The sequence below is a fragment of the Mauremys reevesii genome, linkage group 24 (assembly GCF_016161935.1).
Source record: "Mauremys reevesii isolate NIE-2019 linkage group 24, ASM1616193v1, whole genome shotgun sequence".
Taxonomy (NCBI): domain Eukaryota; kingdom Metazoa; phylum Chordata; order Testudines; family Geoemydidae; genus Mauremys; species Mauremys reevesii.
In genome coordinates this window covers 20,303,767-20,327,671 of record NC_052646.1, presented here as the reverse complement: position 1 = coordinate 20,327,671, position 23,905 = coordinate 20,303,767, and the positions used below count along the sequence as shown (strand labels likewise).

Here is a 23,905-nt window from a genome sequence, read left to right as displayed (position 1 = left end):
CATTCAAGGGGTAATGAAGCCATTTCACAGGCATTTGCCAAACCCCAGGTATAGACTGTCAGTTTCTGAATTTACTGACAAAAACGGTTGTGCATCACCGTCATATTTACTCAGAACACGTTAGCCTACAAGACCTTAGTTTAAAATTTGCTTTAAAAATATTTCATTGGTGTGTTGCTGAAGATTATAAAATCACCTCTCTAAAAAATCCTTGCATAGATTTTTAGATGCATAGTCTGAGTATTCGTCTTTAGCCTTAAACGCTTGGATCTTCAGACATTCAGTTTTTAAAATAAATCCTTCAAAAGGCCCCCCCTTCTCTACCATACCCATGTGAGCCCAGGCTGCCGTCAGGCATAGGGGCACCAGTTTAATAACATTGCACAGGGCCCCACAAATCCTAAGGACGGCCCTGATGAGGAGCCTTCTTAAAACAAATTGGTTTATTAGCAAATGGAACAAAGCAGCAGAGAAACTGATTTCCTGACAGCTAACAGCCGACGCGGACGCTTCCTCTCCTCTGAAATACACTTTGCTCCAAGCTCAGCACTTGTCTGTGTGGACACGAAGAGCTGCTTTGCAATGGGAGGAGCTCAACGTGCACAAGGAAACCTTTAGGGCGCGGTATCAGGGTCCTTGTGACAACTGGTGCACTAAGTGATTGCAGAGATCACACCTGAGCGAGACGGGCTTCCCAGCCGAGTCACAGGACAAGAACAGACCCAGCTTCCTGCCCCGGGACAAACTCAAGAGATCTTGGTCTCAATTTCCTTTCTGTGTTCCAGTGTGCGCGTCTCTGTCAGGGAAAAAACGCTTATTAAAGTCCCCCCCGTCTGCGTCTGGGCCCGGTTACCGTCCACTCTGGCTTTTGTTACAGGCCTGAGGTGTGACACCTTCCACGTGCCCAGTCTTGGCACAACGAGCGCTTTGACCTTGGTCGGGGTGTCTCTCCTGCCTGGCACAGGGTGACCCCTTAGTCAGTCGGGGTCTGTGCAGCACCCGGCGTGATGGGGGTCCCGGTGCCACCCTCTCCTCTGGGCTCGCTCCAGTTTGTTCCCATCTTTCCTACCCTTGTCTCAACTGCATCACTTGGTGACTCAGGGTCCATTTGTGATCCTCATCAACCCCCAGATCCTTCCCAGCCCTTCAGCGATTCCCCAGTTTGCAGCTGTGCATTGGGTTCTCCCTAAGTGACGTATTTTACTCTGAATTTCCTCTTGTTGATTTTGGAGCAAATTCTCCAACTTGTCCAGGCCGTTTTGAACTCTAATCTTGCCCTCCAAAGTGCTTGCAACCCCTCCCGGTGTGGGGTCAGTGGCAGATCTCAGAGCCATGCTCCCCACTCCATTATCCAAGTCATTAACCCAAATATTGTAGAGTACCAGGCCCAGGACTGACCCCGGGACCCCAATAGACGCCCTCCCAGGCTGACCATTAATAGCTACTCTTTGAGGAGGGTCTTTCAACCAGCTGTGCACCCCTTAGCAGTGATTTCATTGCGCTCGCGTCTCCCTAGTTTGCTTATGGGAATGTCATTCAGGGCTGTGTCAAAAACCAAACTAAAATCGAGTTATATCCCATCTTCAGCTTCTCCCCTAGGCATTAGGCCGGGAACGTTGTCAGTTTTCAGAACCACCCAGCCCCACGGCTCCTGTGGGGCTGCTCAGGCGTCAGCTGCTCCCCCACCCAATTCAGTCACTATTTTGATTCTCTTCGTTACGCTGCCAGCACCGAGTGGGAACCCGGATCCTGAAGTTTCGCTGCTGCATGTTCTTTCTCATGCCACTTCCTGAACTGGCCTTTGGTTCTGCTATAAAGGAAGGAAGGGTTGGAGCTGTGGCCAGAGCTGGTGACTGCAACTTCAGAGAGGGAAGCGCCTGGAGCCACTGAAGCTCACGATAACCAAAGGTACGTTTATTATTCTCAATTCTGTGATAGCAGCCGGCGGCTCCAAGTAGCGATCTGCATCCGGGAGTGTCAGGTGCTGTACGCACATACTGAAAAGGTGTGATCTTCCCCAAAGATCTCGCAGTAGAAGATCAGGCTCTGCACAGACCCTGACGAAGATCGGGATCTCCGTTATGCCGGGTGCTGCACAGATCCCAGCCGAGATCAGGGCCCCATTGTGCCAGGCATTGTGCAGACTCTGACTGAGATCAGCTGCTGCGTATGCAGCTCATGACAGACAGTCCCTGCCTTCAAAACGCTTGCACTCTAGATAGACCCAGGAAGGATCAGTCTCTCCCCTTAACAGATGGGGGAAACTGAGGCACAGCGCAATGAAATGACTCAGATGGGTGCCTGGGGCTGAGCCGGAACTAGAAAGTGGGTGTTCAGAGTTCCAGCATTAACAAAAAAACCACTTCTCCTTTCTTAGCCATGCGAAACAGAACCACAATCCCTGCTGTATTCGTCTTAATGCAGTGATCGGGGACCGTGGAGCGGGGCCCCCCCGGGATCTGCACTGGGACTGGTGCTGTTCAACTTAGTCATAAATGACCTGGAAAAATGGGGAGACCCATAAGGTGACCAAATTTCCAGATGATACAAAATTACTCAAGAGAGTCAAGCCCAAAGCTTCCTGCGAAGAGTTACAGAGGGATCTCACCCAAATGGGCAACAAAATGGCAGAGGAAATTCCAGGCTGATCAATGCAAAGTGATGCACATTGGAAAACATCATCCCAACTCTACGTATACAATGATGGGGTCTAAATTAGCTGTTACCCCTCCAGAAAGATCTTGGGGTCATTGCGGATCGTTCTCTGAAATCATCCACGCAATGTGCAGCGTTCAGAGGGGTCGCCGTGTTAGTCTGTATCAGCAAAAACAACAAGGAGTCCTTGTGGCACCTTAGGGCTAGTCTACACTTACCAGCCGGGTCGACGCGGTGAGTTCGACTTCTTGGAGTTCGAACTATCGCGTCTAATCTGGACGCGATAGTTCGAACTCCGGAAGCGCCGGGGTCGACTTCGGTACTCCACCACTGCAAAAGGCGGTGGCGGAGTCGACCTTGGAGCCGCGGACTTCGATTCCGCGGCGTGTGGACGGGTGAGTAGTTCGAACTAGGGTACTTCGAATTCAGCTACGCTATTCACGTAGCTGAACTTGCGTACCCTAGTTCGACCCCCGCTCTTAGTGTAGACCTGCCCTTAGAGACTAACACATTTATTTGGGCATAAGCTTTCGTGGGCTAGAACCCACCTCATCAGATGCAGCGGCAATCAAAAGAGCTAACCATGTTGGGCATCATTAAGAAAGGGACAGACAATAAGACAGACGATATCGTGTTGCCTCTCTATAAATTCATGGGATGCCCACTCCTTGAATACCGTGTGCAGAGGCTGTCACCCCATCTCAAAAATGAGACATTAGAATTGGGAAAGGTGCACAGAAGAGCAACAGAAATGATTAGGAGTTTGGAACGGCTTCCGTATGAGGAACGATTAATAAAACTGGGCAAAGAGACGACTAAGGGGGGATATGATAGAGGTGTATAAAATCATGATGGGTGCAGAGAAAGTAGATAAGGACGTGTTATTTACCCCTTCACATAACCCAAGAACCAGGTGTCACCTGATGAAATTGCTCGGCAGTAGGTTTAAATCAAACCCAAGGAAGCCTGTGGAACTCCCTGCCAGGGCGCAGGGATGACATCTCAGATTGGGGGTGCGCGACTTTGACCATCATTCCAGGAGCGACTCAGGCACTTGACAACTCCAGATTTTTGGCCGATAATAACTTAGAAATTAGCTGACAGGAGCACTGTGCCTAATTCCTGTACAAAGAAAGAAAAATCTCTCTGCAACCCCCTAAAGCCGTGTTTTACATTTCTGTGTAAATTTAGAACAATCGGGAAATTTAGAATATTCCCAACCCAAAGTCTTGAGGGGTCATAAGAACGGCCAGACTGGGTCAGACCAAAGGTTCATCTAGCCCAGTGTCCTGTCTTCCGACAGTGGCCAGTGCCAGGTGCCCCAGAGGGAATGAACAGAACAGGGAATCAGCACGTGATCCACCCCCTGTCGCCCATTCCCAGCTTCTGGCAAACAGATGAGAGACACTGTCACATTCAGAGCATGGGGTTGCCCTCGTGCCCCTCCTGGCTAATAGAACTTACGTCCAGGAACGTATCTAGTTCATTTTGAACCCTGTGACAGTCTTGGCCTTCACAACATCCCCTGGCAACAAGTTCTGCAGGGTGACTTTGGGTTATGTGCAAAAATACTTCCTTTTCTCAGGTTTAAGCCTGCTGCCTAGTAATGTCATTGGGTGTCCTATGAGAAGGAGTGAATAACACTTCCTTATTCACTGTCTCCACACCCAGCAACATTGTATAGACCTCGCTCATATTCCCCCTCAGTCGTCTCTTTTCCAAACTGAACAGTCCCAGTCATTTTAATCTCTCCTCATACGGAAGCAACCGTTCCATCCGCCTCCTCATGTTTGTTGCCCTTCTCTGCACCTTTTCCAATTCCAATATTTTTATTAATTTTTTTTTGGAGATGGCGTGAACAGATCCGCACGCAGTATTCAAGGTGTGGGCATACCATGGGTTTATAGAGACAATATGATCTTTTCTGTCTTGTTATCGATCCCTTTCCTAATGATTCCCAACCTTCTGTTCGCTGTTTTAACTGATGCTGCACGTGGAGTGGATGTTTTCAGAGAACTAGCCACAGTGACTCCCAGATCTCGCTCTTGAGGGGTAACAGCTAATTTACACCCCGTCATTTTGTCTGTGCAGCTGGGATTCTGTTTTCCGATGTGCATCACTTTGCATTTACTTTCCTATATCAGTTTTGGAGCCTTAATACAAGAACGAATTAGCCAGCATGGTCAGGGACCAACCCGCTGCTCCCAATGTCCATGAGCCTCTGTTTGCCAGAAGCTGGGAGTGGCTGACGGGATGGATCACTCGCTAATCGCCCTGTTCTGTTCATTCCCTCTGGGGTGCCTGGCGTTGGCCACTATCAGACACAGGACTCTGGGCTGGCGGAATCTTTGCTCTGACCCTGTCTGGCCATCCTGGTGTGTTTTCCACTGGTCTTAACCCATTTCATTTTCTTCTAGTCCTGCCCACATTCTAACTCTTGTGTTCAGACCCTTGAGGCCTACAGAACAGGCCTGTGCTAGCTCACACACCAGGTCTGTGGCTGAGATGGGGAGAGAACCCAGGAGTCCTGGCTCCCAGACCTGGTCCCTGCCTTCTAACCACCTGACCTGGCAGTGCTTGCTGTCCTACAGGCCTCACATGACCTTGTGCTCTGCTCTGTCATGATGAAAGCGCTCGTCACCCTCTGCGTCCTCAGCGCTCTCCAAGCGACCGCGGCAGCTCAGGACAAAATGGGTGAGTCGCCGGCGGTCGGGGCCAGACATGGAGCCGTTGATCGCTACCCGTTGAGCCCGATGATCTAGCCAGCTTTCTAGCTACCTTACCGTCCATTCATCCAGCCCAGACTTCTTTAACTTGCTGGCAAGAATACTGTGGGAGACCTTATCAAAAGCTTTGCTAAAGTCAGGGAATAACACATCCACTGCTTTCCCCTCATCCACAGACCCAGTGATCTCATCATAGAAGGCAGTTAGGTTAGTCAGGCGTGACTTGCCCTTGGTGAATCCATGCTGACTGTCCCTGATCACTTTCCTCTCCTCTAAGTGCTTCAGAATTGATGCCTTGAGGACCTGCTCCATGACTTTTCCAGGGACTGAGGTGAGGCTGACTGGCCTGTAGTTCCCCGAATCCTCCTGTTGGTGTCATTAGGCATAGCCCTAGGTAACTCAGGAGGGTGGAAAATCACAGTGTTAATGAAGCCTTTCTGTACCAGGCCTGAATGAACCCAAGTTAATGCTATGTTTGTCCAGAGTACTTCCATGTTTGAACCCTAATCGACCTTACAGGCCAGAATTAAAAATGGAATGTGTAAACAGCTCCTTATCAGTGCAACACTGGCACCAGGAGATAATAAAGAGGCCTGCTTGTGTCTGATTTGTTATTCTGCCTCCCTCAGCCAAAGAAAGTAAAACAAGCTAACAGCCTTGAAAAGTTACTAATGAGATGAATTGTTTGCTGTCAAGAATGATTTAACCTGCTTAGTGTAATTGCTAGCTATACAATGTGTCTACTATATAGGAGGGGAGTAGAGGAGGGGGAGGAGAATAGTGGGCGGTAATGAGAATGCCTAGCTGAAATCAGGTATAAGAAGGGAGAAACAACTTGTATGTGTGTGCAGGATTTGAGATTGCTATGTCTCCCTTGCACCTTATTTGGGCTCAAATAAACTTTGTCTGCATTCTCCACCTTGGTGTGTTTATTGGAGCGAAGCACACCGGGCAACGAACCACTGTTGTTGTCCTCGAGCATTCTGTGCTGGCAACACTCCTTCATCTCTTTTTTAGAAATGGGCATTATAGTAGCCTTTTCCAGTCATCCGGGACCTCCCCCGATCACCTGGAGTTTTCAAAGATAGCGGCCAATGCTTCTGCAATCACATCCGCCAACTCCTTTAGCATCCTCGGATGCAGCGCATCCGGCCCCATGGACTTGGGCTCGTCCAGCTTTTCTAAATAGTCCCGAACCACTTCTTTCTCCACAGAGGGCTGCTCACCTCCTCTCTATGCCCCCCCCAGGGTCGTTTGGGGATAACCTCGGTTGGAAAATGGCCGGGGGCAGGGGGTTCCCCCCCCAACAAAAATTTCAAGCTGTCCATTGAAAATCAAAACATGCAAAACATGAAATGCTGCCATGGTGCCTCATGGGAGCTGTAGTTCAGATACCTTGTGCTCCTTCTTGGAGGGGAGGTGGGTCTAGTGGCTAGAGCAGGGTGGGGCTGGACTCCAGGACTCCTGGGCTCTGTCCCTGGCTCTCGGATAGGAGTGGGGTCTAGTGGTAAGAGAGGCCAGATTAGAGAGGCTGGGAGCCAGGACTCCTGGGTTCTATTCTCAGGTCTCAGAGGGGAGTGGAGTCCAGTGGTTACCGCAGGGGGGTTGGGAGCCAGGTGCATCATGATTAACGTAACCCAGGGAGGAAAATGGGAGCAGGAATCTCCCATGATGCACCAGGTGCCATTTCAGGCTTCAAATATGATGATTTTTGGCCTCCCAGATCAATTCAGTTTCTGGCCATGCTGCGTTTCAGCCGCAGGTGGGCTCTGGTGAATGCATAGCTACGTGGGTGGGGAAAAAGAACCCCCACCCCCGCCCCAGCTACCCAATGGGCTGTGGGTGGGGAACTGGCCCAGCCAATCAGCAGGAGGTGTGGCCCAGCTGGCTCTGATCAACCACCAATCGCTGCCGAGGCTGCGGGCAGTGGGCGGAGCCTGAAGGCTATATGAGTCGGACCCCGCGCACTCCAGGAGGGCCCGGGGGTGAGAGGTGACCCACGGCAGAAGGGGTCACTCAGCCGCAAGCCCTAGAGACAGCGCCAGAGCTGGGTCTGACCCACGGCTCCTTGGGCAAGATGGTGCCGTGTGCGGGCACTGCTCTGAGGCTCTGTGGAGAGACCGGTGCACGGAGAACTCACGGGGAAATGGGCCCGAAGCAAACGGCTGCAGATGATGGTGAAAGCTCTGTTGACGCACCCCTGTTTTGTAAGAACTGCTACATCCTCTGCTTTCCTGTCTGCCCCTCGCCTCGGTTTCTGGGGCAGCTGGGCCCCCAGGCAATCAGAATATTCAGCCCTGTGCCAAGGTCCATTTTCCATCCATGAATGGCCGGGATGGGAAATTTCCCGCCACCGTCGGGACCCGGCGGGGTAACGTTTGTGGGTTATTATCGGGTGAATGCGGAAGGCATTGCAGCCCCTGGGGTGAAATAGCGCCCCCTTGAGCCAGGGTGGCTGTTGGTGATCAGGGCTCTTGCACACTTACAAGAGCTTTTGCACACTCAACTCTTTCCCCAGGGCCACTGGCTAGTTATGCCAAGTCCAGGTGAAACCGAGGCACACATCAGCTTCATAAAAATATGGCAGAATGTTCCCACTTCATCACAGCCCCTTCTTCCAGTGTGAGAAGCGTCTACACTCTGGCGGCACCGTTAGCGGTGCTGTCAACAGCTATAGCCTGGACAGGCCTGGGAAGGATTTGGAAATTGGGAAGCTGGATGTTGGTAGTGGGTACAAAGATGAGTTTCTCTCCCCCCTCCCCCGCCCTGTCTCTCTTTTCAGGGATGCCTCTGACCTGTTTCTATTGCAAATCTGGGCAAAGCTGTCTCCACAACCTCCCCCAGACCTGCTCCTCGCCCCAGGATGCCTGCATCATGATTCAAGAACATAACACGCTCTGTGAGTCCCGTCAGCTTTCGCGGCAGCTGCGGGGTGCGGCGGGAACCCCGCTCTTGGATGCTTTTCCCATGTGGCTCCCTAGCCGGCGTGTGTCTGAATGCAGCCAAAGGCAGCCAACCAGCTACTTCCGGGGGTGAAGAGCTGGAATCGGCTCCCAAGGGCTGTAGTAGGGTCCCCGTCAGCAGAGGTTTTCTGACTAGGTTGGACAAACACTAGTAAGGGCTGGTCTAGCTTGCCTTGGTCCACCCTCCGTGCCAGGGGCTGGACTGGGTGCCCTCTCGAGGTCTCTTCCAACTAGGCGCAGCATTGGGTGCTCGCAGGGAGCCCCCCAGTAGCGAGGGGGCCCCCAGGCGTGGGGACAGTTTCTTGTTCCAAGGGACGATATGACAGCCAAAGGGAAGTGCCCGCTCCGCTCAGCGTGATGGCCCAGGGACGGCAGCCCCACCCGGTGGGATGATGCCACCCCCCCATCGTTGTGGGGGGCCAACGCCAGTCTGGGCCCCGGAATTGAGAGTAGCAGGGAGGACACCATGGGATGAATCCCCCACTGCTTCCAGCCCTGCAGTCCTACAGAGGTGGCTGGCGATGGTTATAAGGTGGGGTTGGGGTCTGCTCTAGGGATCTGCTCATACCAATATTTAACGGGGGCCGTGACTCTGGCGCATGACGTCCCTTTCTCGCTCTGCAGCCTTTTCACCTGGCATTGGGAATCTAGGCATGTACCAGTCCTGCGCCGACTCCCGCCAGAGCCTCACGGGCTTCCTGGCTTTTTACTTCGGGGACACAGTGATGGTGGAGATCCTGTTGGAAATTTGCAAGATCAACAACTGCAACGCTCATTTCGTGCCCACCAGTACGTACCGCCACCAGCGGGTCTGATTCACGGGTGCGGGGAAGCCACTGGATCAAACCCTAAACATCCAAGGAGCCGCTATTCCTGGCCTTGGGGAAAAGCCAGGGGATTTCCGAGGACCCTGGGGCAAGCGGGTGTCTTGCGGGGAAGTCATTTGTCATGGGAAGCAAGTGTGGATGAGACGTGTCCAGGGGAGAGAGGGACGTTTTCATGCCTTTGTCCTGGTAAGACCTTTCCTTGCACACTGTGTCCAGCGGTGGTCCCCCACCTTCAAGGCAAATGAATTCAATCTGGGCCAGGTGCAGAGCAGGGCTACTGGGCTGATCGGAGACATGGGGAGCCGGATTTCTGAGAGGGGACTGGGAGAGCTGGGTTTGTTTAGCCTGGGATAATGCAGGCTGAGAGGAGACCTCATTGCTCTCAGGGGGCATCTTCTGGGGTGCAAACCGGACCAATGAGGGGTCACCCTGTAACCACAGGTTCCTTAAAATGCCCTATGTCTGCGTTCACAGCTCGGAGGCCTGCAGTCTCCTGAGTGTCTATGGGCTGGGCAGCTGGGGTGCATCACTCTGTCCCTGGTATCCTCCACCCAACACCCTTCCCACCCATCCCCAGGCCCAGATATTCCCAGCGCTGCAACGTCCGGCCCTTTTCCGGGCTGGTCAGAGGCACCAGCAGGTTGGTTTGCTCCTTGAAAGAGCTTGCCCCGTTAACACTCACTTCCATTCAAACACGGCACCGGGTTGGCTTACCTTGGCGGTTTTCAAGCTGTGGTCCCCAGTTGCCTGGGGGGCCGCAGACGACGTTTAAGCTTCCCAAAGGAGTCCGTACCTCCATTCGGAATTCTTTGGAGACCCGCAAATGGAAGAAGGTTGCAAACCTCTGATTTAGGTGAAAAGTCAAACCAATTTCTTAACGAGAGGGCCTAGGCGACGCAGACAATGAGCAGGACTGGAGTTATGAAGGGTTACAAAAAAATGGATGTAAAAAGCTGCTTTTGAGTGGCTCAGACTCAACAAGCCACCACATTGGTCAAGGTCCAGTTTTTACCAACCCTTTTCTTTCTGAGACTTCAATCCCTTTGGTTGAAGAACCCATCTCAGGCTCCGTCGCTGGACAGGCACCACCAGGCCGGAGCTCCTGCAAGTGGAAGAAGATGGGTCCTTCCACCGAGGTGGGTTGAAGCCCCTGGAAACTGCTGGGTTTTGTCTCTCGAAAGGCGCAATCGCGCGTGGAGCAAGGCGGGCGCAAGCCCTGACCGGTCCGGCGTGTGCCCCAGAACACGACGCGGGGAAGCAGCCCCGAGGGAGAAGCGCGATCGGAGTTGGTGGAAGACGCGGGCGTGGGAACACACGGGCCAGGAAGCGACTGAGGCTGGAAGTCAGGATGTTTCTAGCGGCCAGAGGGGAGGGGTGGCGGGACAGCTGCCCATTGGAGGAGGGGGGGCAAAGAGCTGCCTGGGCGGGACGATGTGCTGGGTTGATGGCCCGGGAGGGTCCTGCCTGCCCTACGTTCTCCTGCCGCGGTTTCTTCTTGGATCAAAACCTTCTTTCCCCGGCTGCCTTTCAGGGCTGGCTATCAGCAGCGTCCGCAACGGGCTGCAGTGCCCGGCCTGCTACGCCCCAGGCTCCGAGAGCTGCGAGAGCGACGGGAGCCTGCGCTGCACGGGAGGTGCCGACCAATGTGCTGTCGTCGTCGGGACGCTGGTGCAAGGTGCGTCTTCCTTCACTCCGGGGACGGTTAAATCCCCGGGGAGCCGGGGGGTGTCCTGGGGCTCGTCCGCGCCGGCTGATCCGGGGAGCCGGGAAACACCCCTTTGCTTAGCAACAGCCAAAGCAATAGAGGCCTTTGCTCAAAACAAAGAGCTGCACGATCAGGCTGTGCCCTGGCTCCCAGTTTCCCCTGCTCCAACCACTAGACCCCACTCCCTTCCTAGAGCCAGGGAAAAAACCCAGGAGTCCAGGCTCCCAGCTCTAACCACTAGACCCCACTCCCTTCCCAGAGCTGGAGAGAGAACTCCAGAGTCCTGGCTCCGAGCCCCTCTGCTCTAACCACTAGACCCCATTCCCCTATCCAAGGTGGCGAGAGAACCCAGGAGTCCTGGCTCCCAGCCCCCACTGGACATTCTAGCAAGACTTCGTGTCCCTTTCAATATTTCAAACATGGCAAGACTGAGCCCAACCGTCACCATTTGGGTTGTGAAGTTTCCCAAAGCTAGGACTGGTGAGGGTGGGTCCATGGGAGAGAAGCAGAAGACCAGGGAGCACAGGCAGAATAGCTCAGGACAGAGATAGAACAAGGACTGGGAATGTGGCCTTGAGAAAAGCTAAGACAGAGCTTTTGGGCAGAAAACTGGCTGGAAAGGGGCTTTGGACTATGGGCAAATACATTGTTTGTAGCTATGCAGGGTTACATCAAAGATAGCTCTGTTTCCAGTGCCAATTTTTCTTCCTAATGGGAATGACCCTCAAGATGTCAATTTTTTGGTGAACCGCTCTGGTCATAGGGAGTAACAATATTTTCCACCCTTTGCTGAGCAGCAGCAGAATTCTGGGGCCTTGTAGGTAAGTTTCCCACTGGAGGAGAAATCCGTGGAGCAAAGTCTAGTATTTCCTTAGGGCAGCTTGCTTGTTTACACTGTCTCCGCCAGTCCTGGAACAGAGATGGGTGCAAACGGCATGCAGGCTGTCCCCTTAATCTCTGTTCAAACTCCAAGGGCTCTCAGGGAATGTTTTTGGAGTCAGAGATTCATGCAGAGACCAATTTCTCCTGCTGCTTGCCACAGCTGCCTTGGAAAGATGTTGCATGAAAAAAAATGGCCTGCAAACTTGTCCGACTAGTGAAACATCTGCCCGGAGGGTCAGCTGCTTCATTGCCTCTGTAGGATGAGAACATTGCACCCCCTTACTCCATGTGCCTCCCATAGGAGGGCACCCCCAGGCCTGGGATCTGCATGGCCCCCCCATAGCAGAGATGCTGTCATGTGGCATGCAGGACCTCCTTTTGCTAGGCCAGTGATAATGATTCAGGCCAGGGCATCTTGCAAAGAAACATGGGTGCGTCTTGAGGACCGTGCTGGAAGAAGAGCGGGGTTCCCCCAACCCCCTGAGGTTTATTTTACCTGGAGAACCAGCTAGGGCCCGATCATGGCATCACAGAAGGGGGTTAGGCCGTGCCGCATCTGATCTGCTCTGGTTTCCCGGCACAGGTGATGTCACGATCCCGTTTGCAGCCCGGGGTTGTGCTACGTGGACGGCCTGTGAAATCAAGACGCTGGAATCGGGGGTGTTCACCTACAATCTCACCAATGTCCAGTGCAGCCCAGCGCCCAGAGCGCAGACCAGCAGCGCCACCCGGACTCTGGCCTGGGGTCCCGTCACCCTGGGCAGCATCATTCCCCGGGTTCCCCTTTTCCTCCCTGCCCTTCTGAGACTATTCCTCTGCTGACTGGCAGGACCCCCCTGGGCCATTGGTGTCTCAGTATAACTGGTGCGCTCCGGCCTGTCCCTTCCCCTGACTGTGCCTCAGTTTCCCCCCCTCTGTAAGGGGGATAACAATGGTGAGCTGCCATTGTAAAGGGCTTTGGGATCCTTGAAGGGGCGGGGGGTTGCGACAAAGCCCGATGCAGCCGAGAGGAGACTCTCTGCTAATTCCACTGGAGTTCGGAGCAAAGTGCTGTGTATCATTAATATCCCCTCACAGACTCTCAAAGATCCCTGGGAGGGAACAGAACCCAGGAATCCTGACTCCTAGCCCCACTGTGCTAACCACTAGACTCAGTTCCCTTCCACATCTGGTGCTAAAACCCAAGAGTCCTGGCTCTCAGCTCCCCAGAAACTCCAGAAATGGTCTGAATCCCCCTGTGCGTTTCTAACTGCTCTGAATAAAGCACAATCAGAGATTCAGTCGCCCAAGAGCGTCCGTGTGTGCGTGTGTGTTTGCGTGTACCAGCGCTGACCCTCTCAGCTCCGCTTCCATGTGTCTCTGCCAAACAGCAGGGCTTCCGGGAGCAACTCCGCCTCCAGAACTGACTCCAATCAGAGGCTGCAGGGCACAGCAAACGCACCTGCTGTTTGCACACCTCCCTCCACACAAAAGCCTTGCACAATTCCCCCACCCCCAAACTAGCAAAACCCCAGCACATCTCCCCGTCAGTCAAAACTCACTCGCACAATCAGAAAAAAGTCCTGCCCAGGCTAAGTGTAACAGCGCCACCTGGTGACGCCTCGCCTGCCCTAAGGATATTCTGGAGTTCCCCCTAGTCACTATTTACGTGTTGTTATGCTGAAGGTTGCTAAGGGCTGCCAACGGGTGACTCTTGGGTGCACAGACAACCCCAGACCTCATGAGAGCCGATGGCTGCGGCAAGCACCTGCCTTCAGGCTCAGGGCATGGAACAATTAAGCCCCTCTAAACAGCAGAAAGAGCCATGAAAATGGAGGTGACCACCCAAGGCACCTGGTTGCTCAGAGCTGAGCCCTGTGGGCTGAGGGGAACCCAGGCACTAGGAGATGGGCTGCAGCTGCCGTGCATAGGAGGCAGGAAGCCAGGAGGAGCAGCGAGCAGGGCTCTGGGAGAAAACAAGCTGCAGATAACAGCAACAGAAACAGCAACAGCCAAGAGCCGACTGCAAAGACAGTGTTGCCAAAGCTACTGATATTTGGTGCCTTGCTTAGAGACCCTGCTCCAGGAGTCATGGGATTAGGAGATAATTTCAGCTTTCATTTAAGAAAAATTTCTAATAGAGCTGCTTGAAAATTTTCCACATGGAGCATCCACAAGACTAATCAAGGTCTTCGGAGGCTCCCAGGGGGTCTCCATGTTTGTATGGCCCAATCTGAGTAAATTCCAACCAGCTACCACTACCGGTAAGTGGACCCAGGCATGTGTCTCCTTGGTGATGGGCAGCAACGGGGCAGGACATCTCCTCACCCTCTTCCTCCAGGCCCTGGCTGGGTCCATGCTGTCCTGACCCCCTTTCCTGCCAGCCCCCTGGGTCCCACTCGTTCAATAAGGTCTCTGCAGTCTGGGAGGGTCTTGTGGGGAAGGCACAGGACACCTTGGTCCTAATCCCACTCTGCCACCACCCTGCTTTCTGAGTCTAAGGCCCACGTGTTATGCTTATCTGAAGCACACGGGATCTTTTTCAGGGGAAAAGGCAATACGCCACGTTTATTGAAGATACAACATTTAGCATATGCATTAAATCACACCACACACACACACACACACACTGTCCCACCAGTCGATGGTACAGTTACCAGTCCACACTCCGGATCAATCTAGCGGCCAGCGAGGTTGATCACAGATAGGGAGGAGCCGGGTTCTGTCCATTGCAACATGGGAAGTCTTGGCAGGGTGAACCCAAAGTGTCACGGCAAGACACCCTGTTGATATAGTGATTTTCCTTCATTGCGACCAAATGAGTTTTGCACCGTGGTGCTGTAATTAACTGTTGTTTGACGAGGGCTCGTTTTCTTAAATTGTCCTTCTCATCCTTTATCTTGTTCTTTCATGAAGTCCTCAGGGAGTTACCCCAGGCTGGTTCTGATCACGCTGTCTTGTCCCCATTCATAGGTGCCTGTCTCATCTTTAGCGTCGTCAATCTGCCTCCTCTGACATTTCAACAGGGGTGTGTTGCAGCCTCCTGGTGCCCTTGTGTCTGTCTCTGGTTCCGCCTTAAACTTCTGATTCAGCGATGGCCTTCACACTTCTCTCTATACGCACACATTCCTCATTCACGCACAACACAGAATTAATTTGCCCAGAACGTCTTGAACAGGAACATCAAGTTGCAATGCACAAGAAACCAATCCTGGCGTCCTTTTAAAATGCTAAACCTACAACAAATTGGTGAGCCTCAAAGGTCTGTCAATGCCTTGAAATCAGCCCAGACACAGATTCTGGCTGATGTATTTCTACCTGATAGCCCATTAGGCCGTTCCTTCCTGTATTCAGAAAGGGTGGCTGGCAGGATGTGATCAGATCATACACCAATACATTCAATACACGCTGCATTATTATTCTTTATCCTTCATTCTAAATTATATAAAATACAAACATAAAATCCTACTACGCAGAGAGATGCTTCTCCCAGCCTGTGCCCCGGGGCAGGGGGTCAGGGGTTTGTTTACAAACAGGCGGGTGATTCAGAGAAGAAAAGGCTGGTAAGGAAATTAACGATCTGGAAATCTTTAGACATCACCCTTGTTGCTCACACTTAATCCAGAGACTCAGGTTTTTGTGCAGTTTCACACTGGAGCGCTGAGCAGTCATTCTGCTCTCGTACATACAATGCAACCCCGCACCTTTCCTGCCCTGCCTGTCCATCCTGAACAGTTTATATCCATCCATGACAGTGCTCCAGGCATGTGAGTTACCCCACCAAGTCTCTGTTATTCCAGTCACATCATAGTTTCTTGGCTGTGCCAAGACTTCCAGTGCCCCCTGCTTGTTCCCCAGGCTTCTTGCATTTGTGTCTAGGCACTTAGGATAACTCGCTGATCGTCCTGCTTTCTCGGTATGCGGCAGGAGCCCTCTCCTCTTGCGCTCTCCTGCTTGTGCTTCCTCCTGGTATCCCATTTCCCCTCTTACCTCAGGGCTTTGGTCTCCTTCCCCCGGTGAACCCAGTTTAAAGCCCTCCTCACTAGGTTAGCCAGCCTGCTTGCGAAGATGCTCTTCCCTCTCTTTGTGAGGTGGATCCCGTCTCTGCCTAGCTCTCCTTCTTCTTGGAACACCATCCCATGGTCGAAGAATCCAAAGCCTTCTCTCCGACACCACCTGCGTAGCCATTTGTTGACTTCCATGATTCGACGATCCCTACCCAGGCCTTTTCCCTGCACAGGGAGGATGGACGAGCGCGCCTCAAACTCCTTTATCCTTCTTCCCAGAGCCGCGTAGTCTGCAGTGATACGCTCAGTGTCATTCTTGGCAGGCTCCTGGGTGCCCACCTGGAGAAGCAGGAAGGGGCAGCGATCCAAGGGTGATGAGTCTCGGCAGCCTCTCCACCACATCGTGAATCTGAGCTCCTGGCAAGCAGCAGACCTCTCGGTTTTCCCAGTCAGGGCAGCAGATAGATGATTCAGGCCCCCCTTAATTACCCTCCCTGTGAAAAACTGACGGCTTATATCTGGTCTGAGTCTGTCTGGCTTCAAGTCTCAGCCACTGGATGGCGTCCGACCTTCCGCCGCTCGACTGAAGAGCCTGTTATTAAATATTTGTTCCCCGGGTAGGTACTGAGAGAGGGGGAGCACGTCCCCCCTGAACCTTCACTGTGTTAAGCTCCTGGAGTCTCTCGATCTAAGGCTGGTTTCAGGCTCTGCTCTGACCCCTCCCCAACTGACCAACGTCCTTCTGGAATGGGGAGCCCCAGAGCAGGACACAGGCTCCCCGCAGCGTCGCTCCAGGGCCAAACGCAGAGTTAAAATAACCTCCCTGCTCCTCCTCGAGGTTCCCCTCCCAGCCTCCCAGTTCCATAACAGACGGGACAACATCCACGGGCTGCCCCGGACGCTGCCTGAGTGACTATAATAGTGGCATTAAAAATCCCTTCCCTGTCCCTGCTGGGAATGGCGAGGAGCAGCGTCGCCCGATGCAACGGCTCAGCTACATGTAACTCGGCTCCGCCGGACGGTACGTTGTGGGTCTGTTTTCATTGTCCCTGTTTAAGAGCCCTCTAGGCTCCACTGCGCTGCAGTTCCCACCTCAGGCGTCGTCCTGCCGCCGGGGCCACACCCAGCCCACGTGACGGGGGCTCTTCTGTACGCAGCTGCTGACCCATGGCCGGGGGCAGCGGGGCAGGAGCTGAGCCCTGCTGGGGTCGTAGTTCCTCGAGGGGCAGGAGCTGAGCCCTGCTGGGGTGGTAGTTCCTCGAGGGGCACTGCTGGAGAAGGGGAGGAGAGATAACGTTCGCCCATGCTGGCGACTCCACCCCGGCCCAGGGCTGCAGGAGGCTGGTGAAAGCGGCTGGCCTGGCCCGGGGCTGAGGGTGCCAGCAGACAAATGCCCCCTGCTGCCAGCGCGCCCACTGCAACACGGCCGTGGGTCTCACAGCTCTGCTGCACCACAGCCACCCACCGCTGGGCCCTGGGGGGCAGGGAATAGCCACAGCGCTGGGCTCTGGGGGGCGGGGAATAGCCACAGCACAGGGCAAAAATAGGTGCCTGGATCTAACCACCCCAGCCCTCCTCGCTGGTCCCCCTGCGCTGGGTATTTGTAGAGAAGGGAGCGACCCCACCCCGCCCCGCCCCCTGCAGCACAGCGCCCCCTAGTGCCACACTGGGGCATTGGGGCCAGCCCTGACTGCCAGGGGAGAGCCCCCACCCTGCTCCCTGCAGCACAGCGCCCCCTAGTGCCACCCTGGGGCATCGGGACCAGCCCTGAGTGCTTGGGGAGAGACCCCCCCATCCTGCCCCCTGCAGCACAGTGCCCCCTAGTGCCACCCTGGGGCATCGGGGCCAGCCCGGGTCTGTCTCCCTCTGCTTCGGTTCACAACAGCCATCGCCGTGCACGGCTGCAGCCACCCGCCTGATGCTGCCCAATCCAGGACACTGGCACAGCTACGAATGTCCCTTGCACGGGAGCCATTGCAGGGGAGACCACAGGGGGGGCTGCCAGGGGATTGGGGCAGCTGCCAGTTAGCAAGTGAAATTGGGCGACTGCATAACTGTCAGCTGCACTGAGCCCCATGTGGTGTCAGGGTGCGGCCTAAGAATGGAACCCAGGAGTCCTGGCTCCCAGGCCCACCCTGCTCTAACCACTAGTCCCCACTCCCCTCCCAGAGCTGGGGAGAGAACCCAGGAGTCCTGCTGTAAACCCAGTGTCTCTGCAAACCTTAAAGAGGATGCTCATTTATCCACGTTATTTCCAATAAAGAAAGTGGGGGCGGGGCAGTGGCAGCAGAATTTGGGGTCACTCGTGGTTATCGGGGGTCAATGGGCCCAATGGTTCTGCCTGGCCGGGGAGTCGATGAATCCACGACAAACCAGCCTGTGTGGCAGAGGCCGGCGGCTGCTTACGCTGCCCGGTCCCTGTTCCCCCGCAGCTCGCACCTCGGCTGCCCCAAGCCAGTGACCCGGCGTGGAACCAGCTTCGGCTGGCGGGGGACCCTCAGTTCATCTGGCAGGGGACCCTCGGTTTGGCTGGCGGGGGACACAAGGTTCGGCTCGGAGACCCCCCCAGCTGTTGCCTGGGAAAGGAGCAGACAAGGGCCGGGGTGCCAAGGAAACCCCCGCTGGCTGTCAAGTCGCCGCACCCGGCCCATTATTTCACTCCCTTCCCCCTGGGCTCCCCTCAGGGTCGTTTCAGAGGCTCTGGCGATGTTCCCATGGCCAGGGCCGGCTCCAGGCACCAGCCTATCAAGCAGGGGCTTGGGGCAGCAACTCGGGAGCGGGGCGGCACTTTCAGGTATTCGGCGGCAATTCGGCGGAGGGTCCCTCACTCGGAGCGAAGGACCTTCCCACTGAATTGCTGCAGCTCGCGATCACGGCTTTTTTTTATTATTATTTTTGGCTGCTGGGGGCGGCAAAACCCCTGGAGCCGGCCCTGCCCATGGCATCCCCCTGTGGCCCTTTCGCCTGCTGCCGGCCCGATCTTTGCTTGCTCGCCCCTTTTCGCAACATCCGTCCCCCTCCCCGTGGCCCGGTGGCTGCGTTTCCCCTTCCCCTGTGGTTGCCCCGCGCCAAACAGTCAAACTCCCCGTCCCGGCCTGCGCCGGGTTCCTGTTCTGTCCCTGGCAGCATCCGCCACCCAACGGCCGCCCGATGTTCCTCCTTTTTGCACAGCCGGGACTTTCCCAACGGGGCAGAATTCCTCGCAATGCAACCCCCCCACTGCGCCTCACTGCCTCCTCGGCACACACTGTTCCTCCGTGGGGCCCGAACCCCTTGGGATGCTTGTCCAGCTCGAGCATCATGTTCCTGGTCGCCCCGTTGTCCCCGCCAGGCTGCTTGGCCCCTGTTAACACTGGTGGGGTGACAGCGGGGAGGGGGCCGCTGGGGTCCCCCTCCCGGGCTCAGGCAGGGAGAGGAGGGGCCCATGTGAACCTGGCTGTCTGGAGGGGTCGTTGCTGGGAGACGATTTCCATTGCAGACGTCACAGGGCAGAGTCCTCCCCTGGCTGGGTCAGAGCCAACGTCCCGATGGCTCCCGGGAAAGGGGGGACAGTTCACCCCCAATTGAAGTGAGGGATTCAGAACCCCAAGGGAAGGAGGTGGGGTCATAACCTGTGGGGGCAGTGATACCCCCCCAAAGGACATGGGCAAGGGGAGAGATGGGGCCTGGATCCCCTCCTCTGAGGGGGGCAGAGATGGGGGCGTGATCCCAAGAGGATGGGGGAACCGTGAGCACTAAGGGGTGGGGGGAGGGGAAACAAGGTGATGACCCCAGTGGGGAGAAGCGGGACTGTGCCCCACTGAGAAGGGGGGAGATGGGCCCCAGACCCCCAAGAGGCGGGGAGCCGGGAGGACGAGGTATTGGCTCCGGGCGGCAGGGAAGGAGGGGGCCCAGGAAGGAGGGTAATGGGGTCATGACGCCCAGAAGGGAGGGGGCCATGACCCCATGGGGGGGCAGGGAGGTGGGGAGACAGGTTCATGCCCGGCAGCCCCTCCCCCCGGGACACAACACCCCCCGCCGCAGGAGAGGAAGCAGATGGGGAAGTGGGGACCTCGTGGGGGGGGGCGCCTTGTGCAACGGCTCCCCCCTCTGCCAGGCAGCCACAGCCCCGCCCTGCTTCGCCCCGGCCGACGTGGCACGAGGAAACCCCCCCCCAAACCCCCACACCTCGCAGGCTGCGACTGGACGCCCAGAGCCGCTGGGGGACAGGGGATGGGGCCTCTCCCCACCAGCCAGAACCGGCCCGGCCCAGACAGCGCATGGATGGGTCTATTCCTGGCAGGTGTGGGGTGGGCAGAGGGTCGGGAGTGAGGGGCACCGGCTGAGCCGGGGGGTGGGGTGGGGTGGGGTGGGGGGGCAGGGCTGGGCTAGCAGGGGGCTGTGGGTCGGGCGTGAGGGGCACCAGCAGAGCTGGGGTGGGAGGGGGGACCCAGGGCTGGTCTAGCAGGGGGCTGCGGGTCGGGAGTGAGGGGCGCCAGTTACCATCACCCTCTCCCACCCCCAACAGCCTCCCTCCTGAGCTCCTGCCTCCAGCCAGCACAAGCCTGGGACGGACTCACCATCAGGCAGGAGCCGGCGGCCCTCGACGTGGGAGGGGATGTGACCCTGGTCGTGCTGGGCATCCCCCAGACCCTCCTGGTCTGCAGCTGGTACCGGGGGGCAGAAGCCGGCATCGCCGCACACTGGATCCTGAGCTACGCCCCGTCTGCCACCCCCCAGAAGTCCTATGGCCCGGCCCACACGGGGCGGGAGACGGTGGGGCCTGGCTGCTCCCTGCACATCACGGGGCTCAGGGAGAGCGACGTCGGCAGCTACACCCTGACTGTACAGGGGTCCGGGTACAAACAGACCATCTCCATGAGTGTCTCCTTCTCCGGTCAGTGTCACCCGCCTGCTGGCACAAGAGAGGCTGAAATGCAGCCACCTCTGGGGTGGGACATGGGGGCTGGTCATACGGGGACCCCTCACCTGGCACCGAGATGCAGCCACCTCTGGGGTGGGGTGTCGGGGCTGGTCATACGGGGACCTGTCACCTGGCACCGAGATGCAGCCACCTCTGGGGTGGGGGTGGGGGCTGGTTATATGGGGACCCCTCAGCTGGCACCGAGATGCAGCCACCTCTGGGGTAGGATGTGGGGGCTGGTTATCACAGGTTCCCGCTCTCTCCCCAGTCCAACTGTTCCCCAGGTTCCTGGCTCTCGTGGTGGGCGTGCCATTGTCAGTTCTCATGTGTGTGGCCCTGCTGGTGACTTTTATCGTGTGTAAGAGACGTCGCAGCTCAGGTACAGCTGGGAGCTTCCTCGTGAGGGCAGACAGGACTCCTGGGGTCTAGCTCTGGGAGGGGAGTGGGGTCTAGTGGTTAGAGCAGGGGGAACTGGGAGCCAGGACTCCTGGGTTCTCTCCCCAGCTCTGGACGGGGCAATGGGATCAGGTGGGTGAAAGCAGGGGGGGCTGGGGACCAGGACTCCTGGGTTCTCTCCCCAGCACTGGGAACAGAGGGTGGTCTGGTGGGTTAGAGCAGACCTGGGAGTCAGGACCCCAAACCCAGCATCTCTCACATCTCCCCAGGTGCCAGCATCCTGATCGAACCCCCCGGGGAGAGAACAGGGCTCGTTCCAAAGTAGAAGAACCTGCCCCTTGGGCAGGGCCAGCTCTGAGTGCCAGGAACTCAGCCTGCCTGAGCTCCGCTGGTGCCCCTCACTCCCGACCTGCAGCTGTTTCGGAGAGGTGGAAAAAGCCACTTTTCACAAACAATAAATGTCCAGTGCAAATCTCCTTCGTGCTGTTCTAGGTTCATTGAGGTTCCCAATGTTAGGGCAGATGGTTTGGCCTTGTGCTGCTAATGTGCAGCTGGATTTCAGCGTCGTTCTCTGCCCCAGCCACTCGGGGAATCATGCAGCCGACGAAAGCTCATGCTCCAAAACGTCTGTTAGTCTATAAGGTGCCACAAGACTCTTTGCTGCTTTTACAGATCCAGCCTAACACGGCTCCCGCTCTGATACTCGGGGAATCATTCAGCTTCTTTGCATCCCAGTTCCCCAGCTGTATGATGAGGCTAATATCCTGTCATTGGGTCCTTAAATAAACGGGATTCCCATGGTGCAGGGGCCTAGCGACCATAAAAAACCCAGCAATTGAGCGAGTGAGGTCGTTCATTACAGGCCCCCACCTTGCCCTGGGCTCTGGATTTGACTCGTAGCTCTTCAGAATTCAAAGCGTGACCCGTTCCCAGTGGCGTTAAAGGGCTGTATCGTACTAGGAGCTGTGGCAGTCGGCTGTGGACCAGACGGTCATGGGAGATGCTCTGTGCACTAAATGGAATCCCAAGGTACCCCTGGATTGGCTTTCTTAACCCCAAACTCATTGATAACCTAATGAAGTCCAGCTCACACCTTCTCCTGAGACCCAGCTGCTCCTAGAGTTCCTCTTTCCACACTGCTCAGCCCACACCCTGGGTCCTCTCTCACCTCCAATCCACAGATTAACAGACTTAGTCAAGGGGTATTGTGGGTAAATGCTAGGAGGCTGTTACACATGGGGCACTACCTATGTGAGAGGAGAATGGAGCAGGTGAGCCCGTTGAGGGGCTGTTTGGGGTCAGTCAATTTTTTTTCCCCGCAACTAAAAGTGGCTTTTCAAGAGAAACCCAAATTTTAACCCAAAAACTGATGGCAGCAGAGAGGGAAAAAAGTCTTTGAGGAAGGAGGAACGTGATCTAGTGGCCTATAGCAGGGCAGGGACGAAGGCGGTATACCGGGCTAGATGGGTCTGTTGGTCTGTGCTGGGTGATCCTAGGAAATTGCTGTGTCATGGAATGCCTCTGTGGATGTGAAATCAGCCCTGTGCTGCCAGGACTGTGTCCGTTATCTCCCAACCCAAAGGCAAAGGAAGGTCATTAAACTTGATGACCCCCCTTTGTGGCAGAACCCCTTAGCACAAGGGAATAGCTGAAACCCAGACTCCAATCATGTCTATTACTGTCCTCTACAGCATCAATGAAGAGCCAGCCAGGGGTCATTCTTACCACCCTACAACTCCTGCTAGGTTATTACAAGAAAATATCAGTGGCATAAAGGACCCTTGAGCACAGTCACCCCTATCTGTGATCCTCTCTTCAAACCATGAAACCAACTTCCTGTGGTGGGATGACTATGCCACTAGCCAAGGATGCAAAACTGACTTTCTGTTTAGGGTGACCCCTCACCCCAGGGCATAGTCTCTGCAGGTCTCTTGCCCTTTGGTCCCACACTAAGGACAACGACATTTCAGTGCCTCTACACTCACAACTTCCATGAATGTTTAACCAACATGGACGAAATGGTCACATGGGGATGCTGGGTGATAAAAATGCAAATAAGGCCTGACTTGTCCTGCTGTGTTTCCCTGTTTGCCACTAGGTGGGGACAGAGAGCTCCCAATGCTCTAGAGCGTCAGCCCACACTGCTGCAAAGTACCTAGGTCTGAGATAGGGCAGGAAAGACACCCCATGGCCCCATGCCCAGTGGGTCAGAGGGACACACACACACACACACACACAGAGCAGGGCCTGTCCCCTCCAGCAGGGGGCAGCACACACACACACACACACACACAGCAGGGCTCAGCCCCTCCAGCAGGGGGCACACCCCACCCCAGGATCCCAACCCCCCTCCTCTGTTTCACACACCTTTGGGGTTGGGGGATCCCCTCGCTGCAACTGTCTCTTGACATTCTCCCCTCTCCTCCCCCCCCGCTTTAATTTTTGCCCCGTGATGCTTTCTGATGTTTGTGGGTTTGGTCTCTGGCTCAGGCCGGCTGCAGCATCAGCAAGGGAAAATAACACCCGGAAATGATCCCTCCAAAGAGCCACGTTCACCATGGGACCCTCCTCTCCCTGCCGGAGCGCTGGGGGACCTGACTCCTCTATCCGCCCCCCCCAGCCCATCGGCATTAACAGGCGAGGACTCGGGGTGGGAGGCAGCAGCCTTCACTCTGCTGAGGCTGTTCCTCCTGGCAGGGACGATGGGCTGAACGGGGAACATGCTGCAGAAGGAGCAGGATAAGCTGTTGTGGGTGCACGGGAGCATCCCAAGGGGTTCGGGCCCTACAGAGGAATAGTTTGCATGGAGGAGGGAGCTAGGAGCAGGGGATTTCATTGCGAGGAATTCTGCCCCATTGGAAA

General features: G+C 55.6%; 2 protein-coding genes across 3 annotated transcripts; both read left to right on the top strand.

Annotated features, from left to right (window-relative positions):
- Positions 1 to 1,820: 1,820 nt before the first annotated feature.
- On the top strand, positions 1,821 to 13,040 carry LOC120390681 (phospholipase A2 inhibitor and Ly6/PLAUR domain-containing protein-like). The gene is made up of 6 exons (XM_039513471.1): positions 1,821 to 1,908; positions 5,247 to 5,349; positions 8,164 to 8,280; positions 8,969 to 9,133; positions 10,703 to 10,846; positions 12,342 to 13,040. The coding sequence occupies exons 2-6, from the start codon at positions 5,277 to 5,279 to the stop codon at positions 12,578 to 12,580; spliced, it is 738 nt and encodes a 245-aa protein (XP_039369405.1). The 5' UTR covers positions 1,821 to 1,908; positions 5,247 to 5,276; the 3' UTR covers positions 12,581 to 13,040.
- Positions 13,041 to 16,638: 3,598 nt separating this feature from the next.
- On the top strand, positions 16,639 to 21,519 carry LOC120390683 (carcinoembryonic antigen-related cell adhesion molecule 16-like). Of its 2 annotated transcripts, none has more exons than XM_039513475.1 (4): positions 16,639 to 16,765; positions 20,252 to 20,620; positions 20,916 to 21,026; positions 21,313 to 21,519. In XM_039513475.1, exons 1-4 carry the CDS (start codon positions 16,702 to 16,704, stop codon positions 21,366 to 21,368), a joined length of 600 nt encoding a protein of 199 aa, XP_039369409.1. In that variant the 5' UTR covers positions 16,639 to 16,701; the 3' UTR covers positions 21,369 to 21,519. The 2 variants fall into 2 exon arrangements, with proteins under 2 accessions (XP_039369409.1, XP_039369408.1); XM_039513474.1 differs by lacking the exon at positions 16,639 to 16,765 and adding an exon at positions 19,806 to 20,026.
- The last annotated feature ends 2,386 nt before the right edge of the window (positions 21,520 to 23,905 follow it).

Coding starts and splice junctions, on each gene's coding strand:
- LOC120390683 (XM_039513474.1), top strand. CDS start 19,957: ATGGGGCCTCTCCCCACCAGCCAGAACCGGCCCGGCCCAGACAGCGCA. Junction 20,027..20,251: donor GATGGGTCTATTCCTGGCAG/GTGTGGGGTGGG, acceptor CACCCCCAACAG/CCTCCCTCCTGAGCTCCTGC. Junction 21,027..21,312: donor TAAGAGACGTCGCAGCTCAG/GTACAGCTGGGA, acceptor ACATCTCCCCAG/GTGCCAGCATCCTGATCGAA.
- LOC120390681 (XM_039513471.1), top strand. CDS start 5,277: ATGATGAAAGCGCTCGTCACCCTCTGCGTCCTCAGCGCTCTCCAAGCG. Junction 5,350..8,163: donor GGCAGCTCAGGACAAAATGG/GTGAGTCGCCGG, acceptor CTCTCTTTTCAG/GGATGCCTCTGACCTGTTTC. Junction 9,134..10,702: donor CGCTCATTTCGTGCCCACCA/GTACGTACCGCC, acceptor GCTGCCTTTCAG/GGCTGGCTATCAGCAGCGTC.